The sequence below is a fragment of the Leucoraja erinacea genome, chromosome 2 (assembly GCF_028641065.1).
Source record: "Leucoraja erinacea ecotype New England chromosome 2, Leri_hhj_1, whole genome shotgun sequence".
In the NCBI taxonomy this organism is placed as follows: domain Eukaryota; kingdom Metazoa; phylum Chordata; class Chondrichthyes; order Rajiformes; family Rajidae; genus Leucoraja; species Leucoraja erinaceus.
Genome location: NC_073378.1, coordinates 15,888,017 through 15,905,991, shown reverse-complemented (window position 1 = coordinate 15,905,991; position 17,975 = coordinate 15,888,017). Strand labels below are relative to the sequence as shown.

The 17,975-nt window shown below is 41.3% G+C and overlaps 1 protein-coding gene across 1 annotated transcript in view; it reads left to right on the top strand.

The window, feature by feature from the left end:
• The window catches only part of yme1l1b (YME1-like 1b), a 41,834-nt gene extending 27,428 nt beyond the window's left edge, over window positions 1-14,406 (top strand). The window contains exons 12-19 of the mRNA XM_055651993.1: window positions 1,719-1,781; window positions 3,663-3,775; window positions 3,856-4,011; window positions 5,388-5,539; window positions 7,071-7,197; window positions 10,120-10,193; window positions 12,060-12,146; window positions 13,479-14,406. Of these exons, the coding sequence (XP_055507968.1) occupies window positions 1,719-1,781; window positions 3,663-3,775; window positions 3,856-4,011; window positions 5,388-5,539; window positions 7,071-7,197; window positions 10,120-10,193; window positions 12,060-12,146; window positions 13,479-13,631 (925 nt within the window). The 3' untranslated portion in view covers window positions 13,632-14,406. The remainder of the gene's footprint in view (window positions 1-1,718; window positions 1,782-3,662; window positions 3,776-3,855; window positions 4,012-5,387; window positions 5,540-7,070; window positions 7,198-10,119; window positions 10,194-12,059; window positions 12,147-13,478) is intronic.
• Window positions 14,407-17,975: the final 3,569 nt, after the last annotated feature.

The following is a 17,975-nucleotide window of genomic DNA, read 5'->3' as shown; positions in this document are numbered from 1 at the left end:
TAGGCTAATAAGCGAGTTCGGTAATCCGACTGCGCATGCCCAGGTCATTGGTCACTCTCAATAAACATTCTTGGCAGCTGTGCTGCTGCATGAATACAGACCTGCATTTGATCCGTAGTCAGGATCGAACCTGGGTCTCCGGTGCTGCAAGCGCTGTTGAATTGCTAATGGACCATCCCTGTCCCCTCCCGAGTGTCCCATCCCTGTTCCCTGTCCTCGGGCGGCTGGAGATGTCCGTTGACCCTGGAGTGACGGGACACCGGCCTGTTGCAGTGGCGGTCCAGGCTTACAACCAGCGCAGAGATGAAGCACTAACTCCAGCTCAACTCTGCCTGTCCCGCCTGGTTAACCAACAGCTCTGAACTAACGAGACACCGGCCCGGAACTACGGAGTTAGCTTCTTCTCCGCGCTGGCTGTAAGCCTGGGCCGCCACTGCAACAGGCTGGTGTCCTGTCAGTTCAGGGTCACCCCGGACATCTTCGGCTGCCCGTGGACAGGGATAGGGCACTCGGGTGGGGACAGGTACGGTTCAGTAGCAATTCAACAGCTGGAGACGCTGGTTCGATCCTGAATACAGATGAAACGCAGGTCTGTATTCATGCAGCAGCACAGCAGCCGAGAATGTTTATCGTGAGGGACCTTTGACAAATCCCATGATTCCTTGCATTTTCCAGAATAGCGAACTTGCTTATCTGTAAATCTCAATCTTTATCGCGGATACTTAACAGCTGAGTCTCTATGGCCTTCTTTGTTGAGAAATTTGTTGTCTTTCCAGAATGAATTTTATTCTGAGATTGGGCTCTGATTCTAGACACTCCAATCACAGGGGATATCAGCTCTGCACCTACCATTTCAAGTTCCTTCAGTTTTGTACTTAGCCTTGAAATCACCTGAACACCGAGTATGCTTAGTTTCTTGCTGTTTAACAAAGTGCAAATCCCAGCAATCAATCTCGTTAGATCAAGTGCAACAATGAGGGATGTGTCTATCCATCCTTGTGTGCACTTCCAGAAGCGCTCTCAATGTAATGATGCAAAATTCCTCCACTCTGTAACTGGAACTTGGAAGAAAATGATTGGGCAATGGGATTGCACTGCAAACCAGCATAGATTTTGTGGACTGCATTGTCAGAAGGAAAAGTGAAAAATTATGCTCTGCTTATTTCTTATCCAATTAGCTGACCTTGTTTTTAATTTGGCATATCCTTGTCCAATCACAGCCTGACTATATACACCAATACCTCTGCATCCTACTCGTCATTCACCCTGCCACCTAGTTTAGTATCCTTAATGATACTAAACATGTTATTATTATGAATTATGAATGGTGGACCTCTAGTAACTATCCTTATCACCCAGAAGTCGCGGCTTACCAACCCATATATTACCTATCTATTTCTTCTTCTGTCCATCAAACAATCCTTAATCCACGGCAGCATATTGCCAAAAGATTTGTAGGTGAAGGGCTTGAATATACAGCATGGGTCTCGGGTATAAAGGAAGCAGATAGCTTTGCTGTTCAAAAGCAGCCTGGGTACATTTTTCAAAGAAGGGGTGGCGAATACTTCAAGAGCACAGGTGGTTGTATGTGGTAAGCTGATTGGGTTTTGTCTGCAGCGGCAAGGGCATTGAGCCAAATGGGTATCCTCGCATGCTTTGTGTTTCTGTGAATTACAAAAATGTTTTATCGTTAATAATATATTTTGTTTTTCCATCAGTTTCAAGCCAAATGAAGGTGTCATCATTATAGGTGCCACAAATTTTCCTGAAGCTTTGGACAAGTAAGATTATATACTTTCTTGCTCAAATAGAATAGCGTGTATTTTGAGGGGACTAGAATATAAAAACAGGGATGCAATGCTGAGGCTTTAAAGGCATTGGTCAGACCTGGAGTATTATGAGCCGTTTTGGGCCCCATATTTAAGGAAGGATGTGCTGGTATTCTGTCCCCTTGCATGTGTGGCTGTACACAAAGTGACAGATAGCTAAACGGGTGTACTTGGCACTGAAAGGGTTAAGTGATGACTTAGACGTGGAAATAAAGTTGAATTTCATTTATTTGTTTGTCTTCATCAACTTGCTTTTTACAATGCTTCCATAACTTTTTTTTGTGAAACTGAAATTAAAGACATCAGAAAACTTCCTTAAACCATGTAAAAGATGAAGTAAATACACAAATAGCTACTTAAAATTACATAATGGAGATGTATGACTACGCTGCACATGGCAAAAAAGGCTTTAGGGAATTATCTATTATTTTCTTAAAATATGAATTAAAACAACATAATATGCATCAATAGTCATCCCTAAACCAGAAACATGAAATGTAAAGTTACAACGAAGCTTCTCCAAGGCTCAATATGGGCAGATGGCAATGGATTTAACAGAGAGGGCTTCAGAGCACATTGCTGTCCACAATCCCAATACAAAATGGCCTGTCTCATCCATGAGTCCAATCATGTGATCACAAGCAACGAATGGAGAACAAGAGTGAATTTAGGTGGCCGCAATCTTTTAAGCAACCACTAGAAGGGGCTAAAATACACTTTGCTTACATGTAACATCACAGCTGGCATTGGGTCCAGAGAAGGTTTTCCAAGAATGATTCTGGGGATGGTTGAGTTAACATATGATGAGCGTTTGAAGGCACTCGTCCTGTGCTTGTTGGAGTTTAGTAGGATGAGGGGGGGACCTCATTGAAACATACCGAATAGTGAAATGCCTGGATAGAGTAGATGTGGAGAGGATATTTCCCTAGTGGGAGAGTCCAGAACGAGACGGCATAGCCTCAGAATAAAAGTACGTACCTTTTAGAAAGAAGATGAGGAATTTCTATAGTCACAGGGTGAATCTGTGGAATTCATTGCCATAGATGGCTGCGGAGTCCTAGGCATTTGGTATCTGCAAGGTGGAGATAGGCAGATACTTGATTAGTAAGGGTGTCCAAGGTTATAGGAGTAGGCAGAGAATGGGGTTGAGAGGGAAAGCTGGATCCTTGTTAAATAGCGGCATTGGCTTGATGGGCTGAAGGGCCTACTTCTGCTCCAAAGACTTATGAAGGCCGGATCTTGCTGGTCCAGTTGCCCATTCAGAATAGTTGCTGGTGCCAGCGAATGGCCACCACTTTCACCCACATTAGTTCTGATGAATCTCAGCAGCTGGATTCTGCCATTGGAACATGGAGCACAGCAGGAGAGGCCTTCTGTAATTATTAAAATCTTATGTATTTAACGGCATGTGAAGAAGTTTGGACTTTTAGACAAAACTGTTTTTAGAAATCTTTGCTGCTATGACTACCATCTTAAAATGTGGACCGACATAATCAGTATTTTTTTCCTCAAATAAAATGCATAATTGCGAAAAGAATGTTTTGGTCATCTTTAATATATATTCAAAGATTTTTTTTTTTTTTGCATAATTAACCTGCATAATTATGAAAAATGTTAGTGTAGCTTCTAATATTGTCACTTTTTTCTTTTTGACAAGTTTTATTGTTGAATAATGAACAAAAAACTGCTTTAGAATTGAAAGTATCAATCTATCTTGAGTTAACAGCTGTGATCTAATTTTAACTTTGCAGTGGTACATCAATGTCAAAAGAAAATATTTATATATTTGGTCGTATCACAAATTGATGCCCAGCTTCTTTTGTTTCTCTGCAGTGCTCTTATCCGCCCAGGTAGATTTGACATGCAAGTTACCGTTCCCAGACCAGATATTAGAGGGCGAGTAGAGATACTTAAGTGGTATCTTGCCAAAGTTAAAGTTGATCCAGGTAAGCTGCAGATGTTCCATAAATTAGACAATTATTGTGGTGATATTTTGTTATGATCTGACATTATTATTTTTTAACAGCAATTGATCCAGAAATTATAGCCAGAGGCACAGTGGGTTTCTCTGGGGCAGAACTAGAGAATCTGGTGAACCAGGCTGCTCTGAAAGCAGCTGTAGATGAAAAAGATCAAGTAACAATGAAAGACTTGGAGTTTTCCAAGGACAAAATCCTGATGGGTAGGTTCTAACTGGCTATTTGAATTTTGACTTTCTCATAACGATGCTACCTGTAATGTTACCTTGTTTTTAAATTCTTTGTAGAGGAAGATAACATATTTCAATTTTCCCAAACCTGTGTGGTAAAGTATATTTGTTGTATCAGTGTTTAATAATTTGGAATGTAAACCGTACCAGGTCAATAAATTGAGCCTGCAATAAGATGAATAAGGTTTGAACATAGAAACATAGAAAATAGGTGCAGGAGGAGGCCATTCGGCCCTTCGAGCCAGCACCACCATTCATTGTGATCATAGCTGATCGTCCTCTATCAATAACCCGTGCCTGCCTTCTCCCCATATCCCTCGACTCCACTAGCCCCTAGAGCTCTATCTAAATCTCTCTTAAATCCATCCAGTGATTTGGCCTCCACTGCCCTCTGTGGCAGGGAATTCCATAAATTCACAACTCTCTGGGTGAAAAAGTTTTTTCTCACCTCAGTCTTAAATGACCTTCCCTTTATTCTAAGACTGGCCCCTGGTTCTGGACTCGCCCAACATTGGGAACATTTTTCCCGCATCTAGCTTGTCCAGTCCTTTTATAATTTTATATTTTTCTCATTCTTCTAAACTCCAGTGAATACAAGCCTAGTCTTTTCAATCGTTCCTCATATGACAGTCCCGCCATCCCAGGGATCAATCTCGTGAACCTACGCTGCACTGCCTCAATCACAAGGATGTCCTTCCTCAAATTGAGAGACCAAAATGGTACACAATACTCCAGATGTGGTCTCACCAGAGCCCTATACAACTGCAGAAGAACCTCTTTACTCCTATACTGAAATCCTCTTGTTATGAAGGCCAACATTCCATTAGCTTTCTTCACTGCCTGCTGTACCTGTAAGCCAAATTTCAGTGACCGGTGTACAAGGACACCCAGGTCTCGCTGTACCTCCCCTTTACCTAACCTAACCCCACTCCCCTTTACCTAACCTAACCCCATTGAGATAATTTTTAGAAATGTGTTTTGGAAAATTCTGTTTACTAACTTGTGTATTGTGCAAAACGTGCTTGGGTGAAATCTCTATCTCCCAATATACCTTTTCTATAAAGATGCTAAAATCCGAACAGCAATCAAGGGGGACTGGACAAAAAAATATGATTATTCTCAAGATGTTTCCAAGCTATCAGAATTTTAAGCCTCAAATTGTAATTTTGATAGAAATATTAAAAATAATTTGGAATAACAAATTAAAATACACTGAAATTAATATGTTAATTAAAAGCTTTTTTAGTTGGCAGATGCTCAAGCTGATTTTGTACTACATGGAGTTTGAACAAAGTATGTCTTATTTGAAAAGCTTCTATTTGCTTACGGCTGTTATCAACTATTAACAGGTCCAGAACGCAGAAGTATTGAGATTGATGCAAGAAACAAAACAATCACAGCGTTCCATGAATCGGGGCATGCCATAGTAGCTCATTTTACAAAGTATGCTATGCCCATTAATAAAGCGACCATAATGCCAAGGGGACCAACACTGGGACACGTAAGTGTTATTAAAGTATACTTGGAAGATTGAATAATTATACAAATTTCTATTCATAGGATGTTTTCATGATGTCTGGATGTTCTAACTTTTTATTACGCAAGATGTTGGATGGCACAGCTAAAAGAGTCACTTCCTTATAGCTCCAATGACCAGGTTTTAACACTGGCAACTGGTACTCTCTGTGAGGTGTTTGCACATTCTCTCTGTGACCAGGGGGGATTTCCTCTTGAGTGCTCTAGTTCGCTCCTATGGGTTGGTAGGGCAGCACCGTGGTGCAGCGGTCGAGTTGCTGCCTTACAGCACCTGAGACCAGAGTTTAATCCTGAGTACGGGTACTGACTAGGGAGTTTGTATGTTCTTCCCGTGACCTACGTGGGTTTTCTCCAGGGCCCTCCAAAGACTCACAGGGTTGTAGTCTAATTGGCAATGTTAAAATTGTAATTTGTCCCAAGTGTGTGTAGGATAGTGTTAGTGTGTGGGGATTGCTGGTCGGCGTGGACTCAGTGGACCTAAGGGCCTGCTTCCATGCTGTGTCTATAAACTAAATTGGCTGTTTTAAGTTTTCCCGGGAGTGTTGATAAATGGTGGAATGTGGCTATACTAAGTAAATGTTTGATTGCCTGTGCACTGAAGGGCATATTTTCTCTTTGTATGATTCTGACTCTGTCCTTCTAAAGTGGAGTAGCTGTGTCTGCAGAAACCACGTATCCATTATGTGGACTGGAAACTACTGCAAACAGCCATATTTTAATTTGCCAGGTATCCTGGTTTAATGATAACTAATAAATATTGGTTAGTTCAGAGTATTTGGAAATTTCCATCTGTGGGAGTGGACAGAATCTCTGTTTAATCTAAAAGATGGGCACTTGTTGCAGCATAGCAATTTCACAGTAATGCACTGGAATGTCAATGTTCAGCACTTAACATCACTGTCAGATTTATCTGGAATACCAACTTATATTTTGTGCTAAGGTTCCTAGAATTATTCTAGTACCTGGAACTTTGAATTGGTTTCCTCATGCCTTTTTCAGGATTTGAACATTACCGAACTGGGAGTCTAAATTCGCTTAAAAATTAAGATTAACTTAAACTAGAGTTGGAGTGAAGGACTCGTATTGCTCGAATAAGCTCGAGAGATAAGTTTATTTGGCCTTCCATCACAGCTATGTGATGGATGTTTATGTTAAATGTAATTATGTTGTGTCTGGGGTCTATTTGTGTGTAATGTATGGCTGCAGAAACGGCATTTCGTTTGGACCTCCAGGGGTCCAAATGACAATTAAATTGACTCTTGACTCTTGACTCTCTTGACTCTTGAATAACTCAGCGTTCAGGCAGCATCTCTGGAGAACAAGGATAGGTGATGATTCGAGTCGGGACCCTTCCCCGAAGCTTTGCCCACCCATGTTCTCCAACAATGTTGACTGACCAGGAGTTGCTCCAGCAGTTCCTTGTTTATTTATGTGCATGCATTTTATAACGGTTGTTTCCTAAGAGTTTTGTCTTTCCTGTGCAAAATTTCTCGCAGGTTTCATTATTACCGGAAAATGACAGATGGAGTGAAACTCGAGCTCAGTTACTTGCTCAAATGGATGTCAGCATGGGTGGAAGAGTAGCAGAAGAGCTCATCTTTGGAACAGAGCAAATTACCACTGGTTTGCATTTTTTATTTAGTTATTTTAGAACACAGAAACAGGAATAGGCCAAATGATCCTGTGCTTTGCTCTCTCACTCAATGTCTTGACTTCTTTATTTTTTCTCCCCCTGGGCCCTTGCTTTGCTTAAAGTTAAAATGCATGTATTGCTTGATCTTTAGTTTTATAAAGTCCCACCAGAGGTAACAATCAATTTTAGGTTTATTATATTGTCATATCTAATGAGGTACAGTGAAAAGCTTCATTTTGCAAGTGATTCGATCAGGTCAGATAATGCTATACATAAAAACAATAAAATCAAAATCGAGTACCATAGATACAGCAAAGTGCAAGATACAGTTCTCAACAAAATATGGTTTTCATCATTGACGCACCAGTTCCATAAAGTTCAATGTCCGCAATATGATAGAGTTAAATTGGACGGTATCCGAGCTTATGGAAGGACAACTCAGCTATGTTTACAGGTAGAAAAGACTTATGAGAAGAATGAATGTATTGGATGGTGGGTAGATCCTTCTCTGGGAATGCACACTGTCACCATGCTCCGGTGCCATCAATATCTACATTTTATGAATCCCTTCAATTTTTTGTTTCAATAAGAATCTGGCAGCCTTTGAAGCAAAGTGATTCTATATAGTTTGGAATTCAATCTTTCCTCATAAAATAGCCCATATATCTGGAATTTAATAAGTCTCTGCCACAAAGAAACCATAACTGCACGGTGCGATCTCGATGTGGTCTCGCTAAATTCCTGTGCATTTGGAATAAAACGTTGCTGCTTTGCTGCCACAGCAATGTATATACAGTGCCCTCCATAATGTTTGGGACAAAGACCCATTTATTTATTTGCCTCTGTACATCACAATTTGAGATTTGTAGGAGATTAAAATGTGGTTAAAGTGCACATTGTCAGGTAATAATAAAAGGCCATTTTTACACTTTTTGGATTCACCGTATTACAGCAGTGTTTATACATAGTCTCCCCCCCATTTCAGGGCACTATAATGTTTGGGACACAGCAAATTAATGTAAATGAAAGTAGTCATGCTTAGTATTTTGTTGCATATCCTTTGCATGCAATGATGGCTTGAAGTTTGCGATTCCTGGACATCACCAGTTGCTGGGTGTCGTGTGGGGTGATGCTATGCCAGGCCTGTATTACAGCCATCTTTAGCTTATGCTTGTTTTGGGGGCCAATGTTTTGAGGCATTTGTTTGAACTTGAGCAGATAGGATGTGTCTATACATTTCAGAATACTACCATCAGCAGTTGTATAATCAATGAAGATAAGTGAGCCGGTACCTTCAGCAGCCATACATGCCAAGGTCATAACACCTCCACCACCGTGTTTCACAGATGAAGTGATATGCTTTGGATCTTGGGCAGTTCCTTCTTTCCTCTATACTTGGCTCTTGCCATCATTCTGATATGTTAATCTTCATCTCATCTGTCCACAAGACCTTTTTCCAGAACTGTGGGTGCTCTTTTAAGTACTTCTTGGCAAACTGTAACCTGGCCATCCTATTTTTGTGGCTAACCAGTGGTTTGCATCTTGCGGTGTAGCCTCTGTATTTCTGTTCATGAAGTCTTCTGCGGACAGTGGTCATTGACAAATCCACTCCTGAAGAGTGTTTCTGATCTGCCGGACAGGTGGTTGGGGATTTTTCTTTATTCTAAAGAGAATTCTTCTGTCATCAGCTGTGGAGATCTTCCTTGGCCTTGCCAGTCCCTTTGCGATTTGTAAGCTCACCAGTGCTCTCTTTCTTCTTGATGTTCCAGTTGATTTTGGTAAGCCTAAGGTTTGGTTGATGTCTCTAACAATTTTATTCTTGTTTCTCAGTCTCATAATGACTTATTTGACTTCCATTGGCACAACTTTGGTCCTCATGTTGATAAATAACAATAAAAGTTTCCAAAGGCCATGGATAGACTGGAGGAAAGACTAGGTGCTGAGAGCTCTCTTATACGTGTGTTGTTGTTCGTCCTTCGTAGTCGAAGAAGACCATAACTTCAGTGTTTTTGTTTGTGGATCCGGAGGTGACTGGTGAGACCGATCCGGGCCCGGAAGACTCGCCCGCATATGGGGCACAGCTGGGTGGGCGCCGCAGCAGAAGCCGATGTGGCCCGAGCTACGCGAGCGGCGCGCTTCCTCTGAGCTTCTGCGGTGCGTCCCCTTCCCGTGGTAATTCTGCTTCGCCCAGTTGGGCGGTATGTGGCCTGAAGTCATGACTTGTGCTTGACTTGGATTAAAGTGAGGGAAAGTTGCGAAAATCATCAGCCTCACTCTCTCGTCCAGGCCTATCAGCATCCAGTGGCAAGGCATAGTTAAGACAGCTGGCGATAGGTCAGGATGCAGTGTTCCATCAGTGTTCTACGTGAACATTGTGCCCTAATTGCGCTCCACGATTCTTTGCTGGGTCCACCTTCCCACCCGTTGGACCGCCAAATTTTGGTCTCCTCTGCGTATTCCGCTGGATCCAGTCTTCACCTTTCCGTGGATTGTCACCTTGTCGTGGTAGAGAAGCTTGTGTCGACCTGAGATCCTGAGAGTGATGCCTTCTGGAGCTATGCTCCTGGTAGGGCCACCCATGTCGGTAAGGTCGAGTTAGAGGTCTCAATCCAACCAAGACCTCAATGGTGGAAGTACCTGCATTGAGGCAATTAAACACTCCTGGAAAAATTGCGAAGCCCTGTGTCCCAAACATTATGGTGCCCTGAAATGTGGGTACTGTGTATAAACATAGCTGTCATTTCTACATGGTTAATTGGAATTATTTTGATGCTTGTAACTTTGCTGATAATTGACCACATTTGCCGTATGTATTTGAGGAACATGCATGACTAACACAATTTGTTAAATAAAGTTTGTCGGTTTGAATATTCTGTAACTGAACTACTGTGCTTTTCTTTTTATAAACTTAGGTGCTTCAAGTGATTTTGACACTGCCACCAAAATAGCTAAGTTGATGGTCACAAAATTTGGAATGAGCGAAAAGGTAATCTCATTTCATTTGCTATTAAAAAAATTACGATGCAATATTTTAAATAGTGGTAATGTAAATATTGCTTTCTCAGTGGGGAATAGTCTATTATACACATGTTCGATTTGTAATATTGGCTTTAGGATGCAATTAATCCACGTTATAAACTAAGCTATATAATCTTCAACTCGACCTTTGTTGCCATTAATTTCCATTTCGCAATTGCCCATTTTAATTTATTCCGTTCGTGTTTTTATTTCACTTTGAACTTTTATGTCCTCTTTCTAATTCATAATCAATAAATTCTAGCAATGCCCATTAATCATGTGTCATTCAAGCATTTTTTTTCTCCATTTTCAGTGGATCATATTACCCATATGTACTAAACTCAGACCCCACTTAACAACCTAATGTAAACTTTTAATAATAGATAAATTAATCATCTACCTTTTAATAGACACCAAGTGCTGGGGTAATTGAGTGGGTCAGCCAGCATCTCTGGAGAAAATGGGTGGGTGACGCTTTGAGTTACTCTAGCATATCTTTGGTATAAACCAGCGTCTGCAGTTTCTATCTTTTCCTGTTTGAATCTTATGGACAGGTTCATCTATTACATGAGAAATGCAAGAAATTGCAATCAACTACATTCTACTTTTTCAACAATTTTTTGTGATTGATCCTTAGAGCTATCCTCGATTAAACAGTTAAGCTTGGCAAATTAAAATCTGTTGTAGGATTTTGCAAGTGTGCACATTTGATTTCCTGAGAGCCTCTTGCTGGAGAGTCGGGAGGAAGTGTTCAGGGGTGAGTGCTCGTATGCACTGGACTATGGCTGTCTTGGCTTGTAACGAAGTATATTGTGTATTGCTCATCTTTTGTGTTTTGGATCGGAGAAAATAAGTTTGGAACTCTTCCAATTTGGGTAGGAATTCCAATTTGAATAACCAAGTTATTTGGCAGTAGGCTTTGTGATATTGAGTTAAATCAGAATGCACAAGGAACTGGAATTGAAGGAACACTAACATCAGATTTGTAAATCTATAAGAGGTTACAGAGATGGGAGGGGGCAAGCCGGTTGTGAGAAATTATAATTAAATACAAGGATGGAAAAGTTAGTTTCCATCACTTGAGCTATAATTTTCCTTGTGCCATTTTGCTGTAAATTGTAATGTGATTAAAACTATAAATATTGTTGTGCTTCATTAATATTGATCCTCCCTTTCCTTATCTTAAATTAATCTATTTATATATTGGAAATTTTGCTCACTTCTATCTTGTCCACAATCCATTGTGAGCACTGAACTCTTATACATGTGCTTAATTGAACTATGATGGAGCACATCAAGGTGTGACCACTTCTACTGTAATCCAATAACTGATCTGTGCCTATCAGCACTGTACTCCATTCAATGGATCTGTACCCAGTATGGTATGCCTCGTGTAGAGTGAGATGCAGACTTCTGTTCAGATCCCAGGCCCTGTCGTATATCTGCTGTGATTGCTGGCCACCAACATTCCCCAACATCAAGTGGGAATGGTAGGTGGCTGGACTAGAAATAAGTCTTGTCACTGGTGCTTCTGCAATGTGTTACAGGCTGTTATTTTGGAGTAGTTGGGAACTGCTAGAGTAGCTGGTGTGGTTGCGGGTGTGAGACGGAATCAGACTTTGTGGGGTGGCTTGGATGATGCTTGTAGGCTGCGCAATCCCATCTAATTTGAGCCCTGCAGTTCCATTTTGATTTTTCTTTCCCACCCTTGAATTACTTTTGTAATTTTTCTCTCTGCTCCAAAAATGTATCATTCTAGCAATTCATCTTGAGTGAAGAAATACTTTTCTAACTTGGGTTCTAAATAGCATGGTGTTTTAATGTTTTATTTTAGCTTGGAGTAATGACTTATTCAGATCCAGAAAAAGTAAGCCCAGACACTCAATCAGCAATTGAACAAGAAATCAGAATATTATTGCGGGTAAGTTTTTTTCAAACATGACTAAAACAGTACATTGAGCCACTATGTTAAGTGTGGGGAATGTCCTTGTCTAATATGATTAACTCTGACCATATTTACAATACGATAAAACTTTATTCATCCCCGGAAGGAAATTGGTCTGCCAACAGTCGCAACACACAACAAGGTACATGAAAACTTGAAATTACACCGCACCTTCACCGGAACAAACGAGCAAACAAACTAATCCCCTGGACAGAAGTTTTGTTCCCACAGCGGTCCCCCGCAAGCTGGGTCATCATTGTTCTTCATGGTGGTCACATCATGCCAGGTTCCCATTGTTATTCATGGCGTTCCCTATTGTCTTTCCTTCTACCATGTACAACTTGTACAACTGTAACATAACATCCCAGCTTCTATACTCAATATATTAAGTATAGAAGTTGTGGTTGTGTTACAGTGTCTAAAGCATTGGTGAGGCCACATTTCGAGTATTGCATTCATTTTGGTCACCATGTTACTCGAAAGATGTTATTAAGCTGGAAAGAGTGCAGAGAAGCTTTGCGAGGATGTTGCCATGACTGCAGGACCTGAGCTGCAGGGAGAGGTTGAGTAGGGTTGGACTTTATTCTTTGGCATGCAGGAGGATGAGGGGTGATCTTATAGAGGGGCACAAAATCGTGAGGAATAGAGTGAGTAAATGCACGGTCTTTTGCCAAGAGTAGGGGGATCGAGAACCAGTGGACATAGGTTTGAGGTGTGGGGGGAGGGGGGGGGAGGAGTGTTTAAATAGGAACCTGAGAGGTAGTTTTTACACACAAAGGATGGTGGGTGAGAGCATTTATGCACTTTAAATTGAATGTTCAACTTAAATTGCCTCCTTTATGCAGATGCAACAGATTGTTGGCATATTTTCTTTCTGTGCCTGTGCTTCAGAAGTTGTTACCTGCAGCCTGACCAAAACAGTATAGTTTTGAAAATCCTGCACGAAAAATAATTTTGTTATTGTGAGTCTGAAATTCTCTCGACCCCAACCCATCTTTTTCCGACTAATTTATTTTTTTCTCTTAACTGTATTTTCTCTAACCTGAGGTTACGTAGGAACTCGACTATCGCGTTACAGCAAAACCACCTGTGTTTTTAGAACTTTGCCTCTCATTATTTATTAAGTATTTAAATGCGTTGAACATTTGGCAAAATGCTCATTTATTCCAGGCATTTCTGTCAGCTGCTTTTCAGTCAAATTCTGAAGTAGAAGGGAAACCACTGTTTGCAGCGGCTAGAACATAGATCATATGTACATAGTACAACAAATATTTTTAAAGATTGTTCTCTTTTTAAAAAAAAATACAGGATTCTTATGACCGGGCAAAGCACATCTTGAAGACTCGTGCAAAGGAACACAAAAATCTGGCAGAAGCTTTACTGAAGTATGAGACACTGGATGCCAAAGAAATACAGATTGTTCTCGAGGGAAAGAGGCTAGAAGTAAAAGAACCTCTTTAATTGGAACAGACTTGGTCTGGTATAATAACATAGATGTGTATATTTGTGGAACAGCAGTAGCCCACTAAATAAAACCATAAGCTTTAATTCTGAGGACATTATTGGTATTTTCATAGTTACAAAATGATAATGTAAACAATGGAATTGCATATTGTGTGCTCAGGATTATTTTAAATCCCAGTTAAACTATTGTTTTAAATGATTCTACATAATACTCTGCTTAGTGTAAGGTGTAAAAACATACAACCAGAAGTGAATATTATTCCCTCTAACTATTTTTCTTTTTGCTTGTTTTGTATTTTAAGTCTATTTATATAAACCATTGAGTTGCAGTTTGGTGTTTCCCAAAACAATTAAAATTGAATGCAATGTTGCAGTGTCATCATTGGGTCATTTAGGTACTTTGTCCACATAACCATACAATCCAATGTTCCTGGGTTGTTGCTGGGTATTTCTTTCTTGTGTTCTCAATTTTTGGGGTTAGTAATAAAGAAATTATCTTTCTGAAGGTAAGTGCATAAGTTACAAAAATAAATACAAATATAATTAGCACCGCCAATGTCTTGAGTAGCCACAGGGGCATGGATATGCAGACCGAAAAATGTGCTCCCCAGTCCCTGCTGTGGTGCAGGACAAAGTGTACTGTAGAATTGGAAACCAGAAGATGTATAGAAAGTTTATTGGTTATCCTTATTTTGAACATAAAGATCTTGCTGTTAACCTTAAAGCTTTTTGACATTTTTATTGACAGCTAAATAAAGAGATCTTGTGTGAATATTATGCTATTGTATATTATTTGTCAAAAACGAGTATACATAAAAATTTGTGGCTTTGCCTTTTTCCTCCCATTTGCCAACTATTTGCTACTTTTTAGTTTAGAGATGCAACAGGGAAACAAGCCCTTCGGCCCACCGAGTCCGTGCCAACCAACAATCACCCGTACACTAGTTCGATGTTATTCGCATCGTACACACTAGGGGCAATTTTACAGAAGCCTATCACCCTACAAACCTGTGTGTTTCTGGAATATCATGTAGATAGGGTGGTAAAGAAAGCTTTTGGTGTGCTGGCCTTTATAAATCAGAGCATTGAGTATAGAAGTTGGGATGTAATGTTAAAATTGTACAAAGCATTGGTGAGGCCAATTCTGGAGTATGGTGTACAATTTTGGTCGCCTAATTATAGGAAGGATGTCAACAAAATAGAGAGAGTACAGAGGAGATTGACTAGAATGTTGCCTGGGTTTCAACAACTAAGTTACAGAGAAAGGTTGAACAAGTTAGGGCTTTATCTTTGGAGCGCAGAAGGTTAAGGGGGGACTTGATGGAGGTCTTTAAAATGATGAGAGGGATAGACAGAGTTGACGTGGATAAGCTTTTCCCACTGAGAGTAGGGAAGATTCAAACAAGAGGGCATGACTTGAGAATTAATGGACAGATGTTTAGGGGTAACATGAGGGGGAACTTCTTTACTCGGAGAGTGGTGGCTGTGTGGAATGAGCTTCCAGTGAAGGTGGTGGAGGCAGGTTCGATTTTATCATTTAAAAATAAATTGGATAGTTATATGGACGGGAAAGGAATGGAGGGCTATGGTCTGAGCGCAGGTATATGGGACTAGGGGAGAATATGTGTTCGGCACGGACTAGAAGGGTCGAGATGGCCTGTTTCCATGCTGTAATTTTTATATGGTTATATAATATGGGAGGGAAACAAAACACCTGGAGAAACCCCACTTGCTGGAAATCCTGAGCAGAAAACTGTTTCTTGTGCCTTCATCTTATTTATGATCTTAGCCATTTAGCTGGATTGTTTGATATCTGGTATCCTTGTGTTGTATCAGTGTTGTCTTAGAGTCATGAGACGTGTCTTGAAGCTTCTTTAAAACCCTGTTCTAGAATTACTGAAAACATTATAACAAAAAATCAGTTGATTTTTGCTGGTCGATTACTAGAACTGTAGTCATACAACTCAGATGCGAAGCACTTGGCTGTCTGTGTCCGTGTTTATCATTGTACAGGAAACCTCCAGATTGCGGCAGAACTGTTTGTAACCCAAACCGTTCATAATTCAGAAATTAACACGACCTATGCAGGACTGCAGAACAGAACCGTTTGAATTTGTGGTCGGCAGGGCAGTGCTCTGCATATCGTCAACTTGGACGTGTTGTGCATACTAACGTGCTGTTAGTGCCCCCTTAAAACAGTAGTGAAGGTGATTTGACTATATTGTTGTCTAGTTTATTCCATTCCCTTAAGGTTCTTACAAAGAATGAGTTCATATAAATATCTGTCCTGGCGAATGGGATTTCAATTTGCATACCATTTCTCCTTGTTCTCCTTTCTGTTGAGTGTGTTATGTATCTATCTGCAATTGTGATACTTCCTGTGCGCCGTGTAGATGGCTGCACTGACGAGAGCTCAGAGTCATCTCAGCAAACTTGTGTGTATTATTTTTTATTACTTGGTCTTTTTGTACATACTGGTCTTTCGTGCATTCAGTATGATCGACAAGCACGTTTGGCGGTAAGAAAGTTATCCAACCAGGTTATTGCTATCACGGACGACAGCCTCCCCTGGGAGCTTTGCTTACCTGCACGGTGGTGGCAGAGGAAAGCAAAGAGAGTCAAGTCAAGTCAAGTTTATTTGTCACATACACATACGAGATGTGCAGTGAAATGAAAGTGGCAATGCTCGCGGACTTTTGTGCAAAAGACAAACAACAAAACAACCAAACAAACTATAAACACAACCATAACACACATATTCTTTTACATAATAAATAATGGAAGGAAAAACGTTCTGTAGAGTTAGTCCCTGGTGAGATGGGCGTTTACAGTCCGAATTGCCTCTGGAAAGAAACTCCTTCTCAACCTCACCGTTCTCACGGAGAGGGAAGCAGTGCCGGCGTTCTGTGCAGAAGCCGGCGAAGAAACAACAAACCTCCTCTGACCAGCATCCTGCTAGCGAATGTGCAATCCCTGGACAATAAACTGGCCAAGTTGCGCGCACGGATCGAACACCATTGGGACATTAAGAACTGCTGTGTTCTGGTGTTCAGAGACGTGGCTGGAGACCAGCGTACCCGACTGTGCCGTAACTCCGGAGAGTTTTTCCGTCTACCGTCAAGACAAAACGAAGGAGTCAGGCAAGTCGAAAGGAAGGGGAGTATGCTTTATGGTTAACTCTTCGTGGGCCACTGATGTCTGCGTTTTCACTACACACTGCTCTGCGGTTCTGGAGCTGCTGACCATTAAAGCTAGACCATTCTACCTCCCGAGAGAGTTCAGCTCAGTCCTCCTTACAGCTGTGTACATTCCCCCACAGGCTGATAAATCCCTAGCCCTGCACCAACTGTATAGGACTGTAAATGAGCTGGAGAACTCCCTCCCTGAGTCTGCAGTCATCATTCTGGGAGACTTCAACAGAGCCAACTTGAAGAAGGTTCTCCCAAAATATTACCAACACATCACTTTTCCCATCAAGGGAGAGCAGACCCTAGACCATTGTCACATCTCATTCAGAGACTGTTACAAGCCCATCCCCCGCCATGCTTTTGGGAGGCAGACCACTGTTCCATCCCACTGCTGCCTGTATACAGGTAGAAACTAAAACAGGAAAAACCGGTTTCCAGGTACATTTACAAATGGAACAATGAGGCTGATGAGACCAGAGATAATAGGTGCAGGAGTAGGTCATTCGACCCTTCGAGCCAGCACCACCATTCAATGTGGTCATGGCTGATCATCCCCAATCAGTGCCCAGTTCCTGCGGTTTCTCCATATCCCCTGACTCCGCTATCTTTAAGAGCCCTATCCAGCTCTCCCGAAAGCATCCAGAAAAGTATTCACCACCCTCTTAGTCAGAGAATTCCACAGAAAGTGTTTCCTCCTCTCGGTTCTAAATGGCTTACCCCTTATTCTTAAACTGTGGCCCCTGATTCTGGACTCCATCAACATCGGGAACATGTTTCCTGCCTCCATTGTCCAAACCCTTAACAATCTTATATGTTTCAATAAGGACCCCTCTCATCCTTCTAAACTCCAGAGTGTACAAGCCCAGCTGCTTCATTCTCTCAGCATATGACAGTCCCGCCATCCCGGGAATTAACCTTGGAAACCTATGCTGCACTCCCTCAATAGCAAGAATGTCCTTCCTCAAATTAGGGGACCAAAACTGCACACAATACTCCAGGTGTGGTCTCACTAGGGCTCTGCAGAAGGACCTCTTTGCTCTTATATTCGATTCCTCTTGTTATAAAGGTAAACATGCCATTCGCTTTCTCCACTGCCTGCTGTACCTGCATGCTTACTTTCCTAGACTGATGTACAAGGACCCCCAGATCCCGC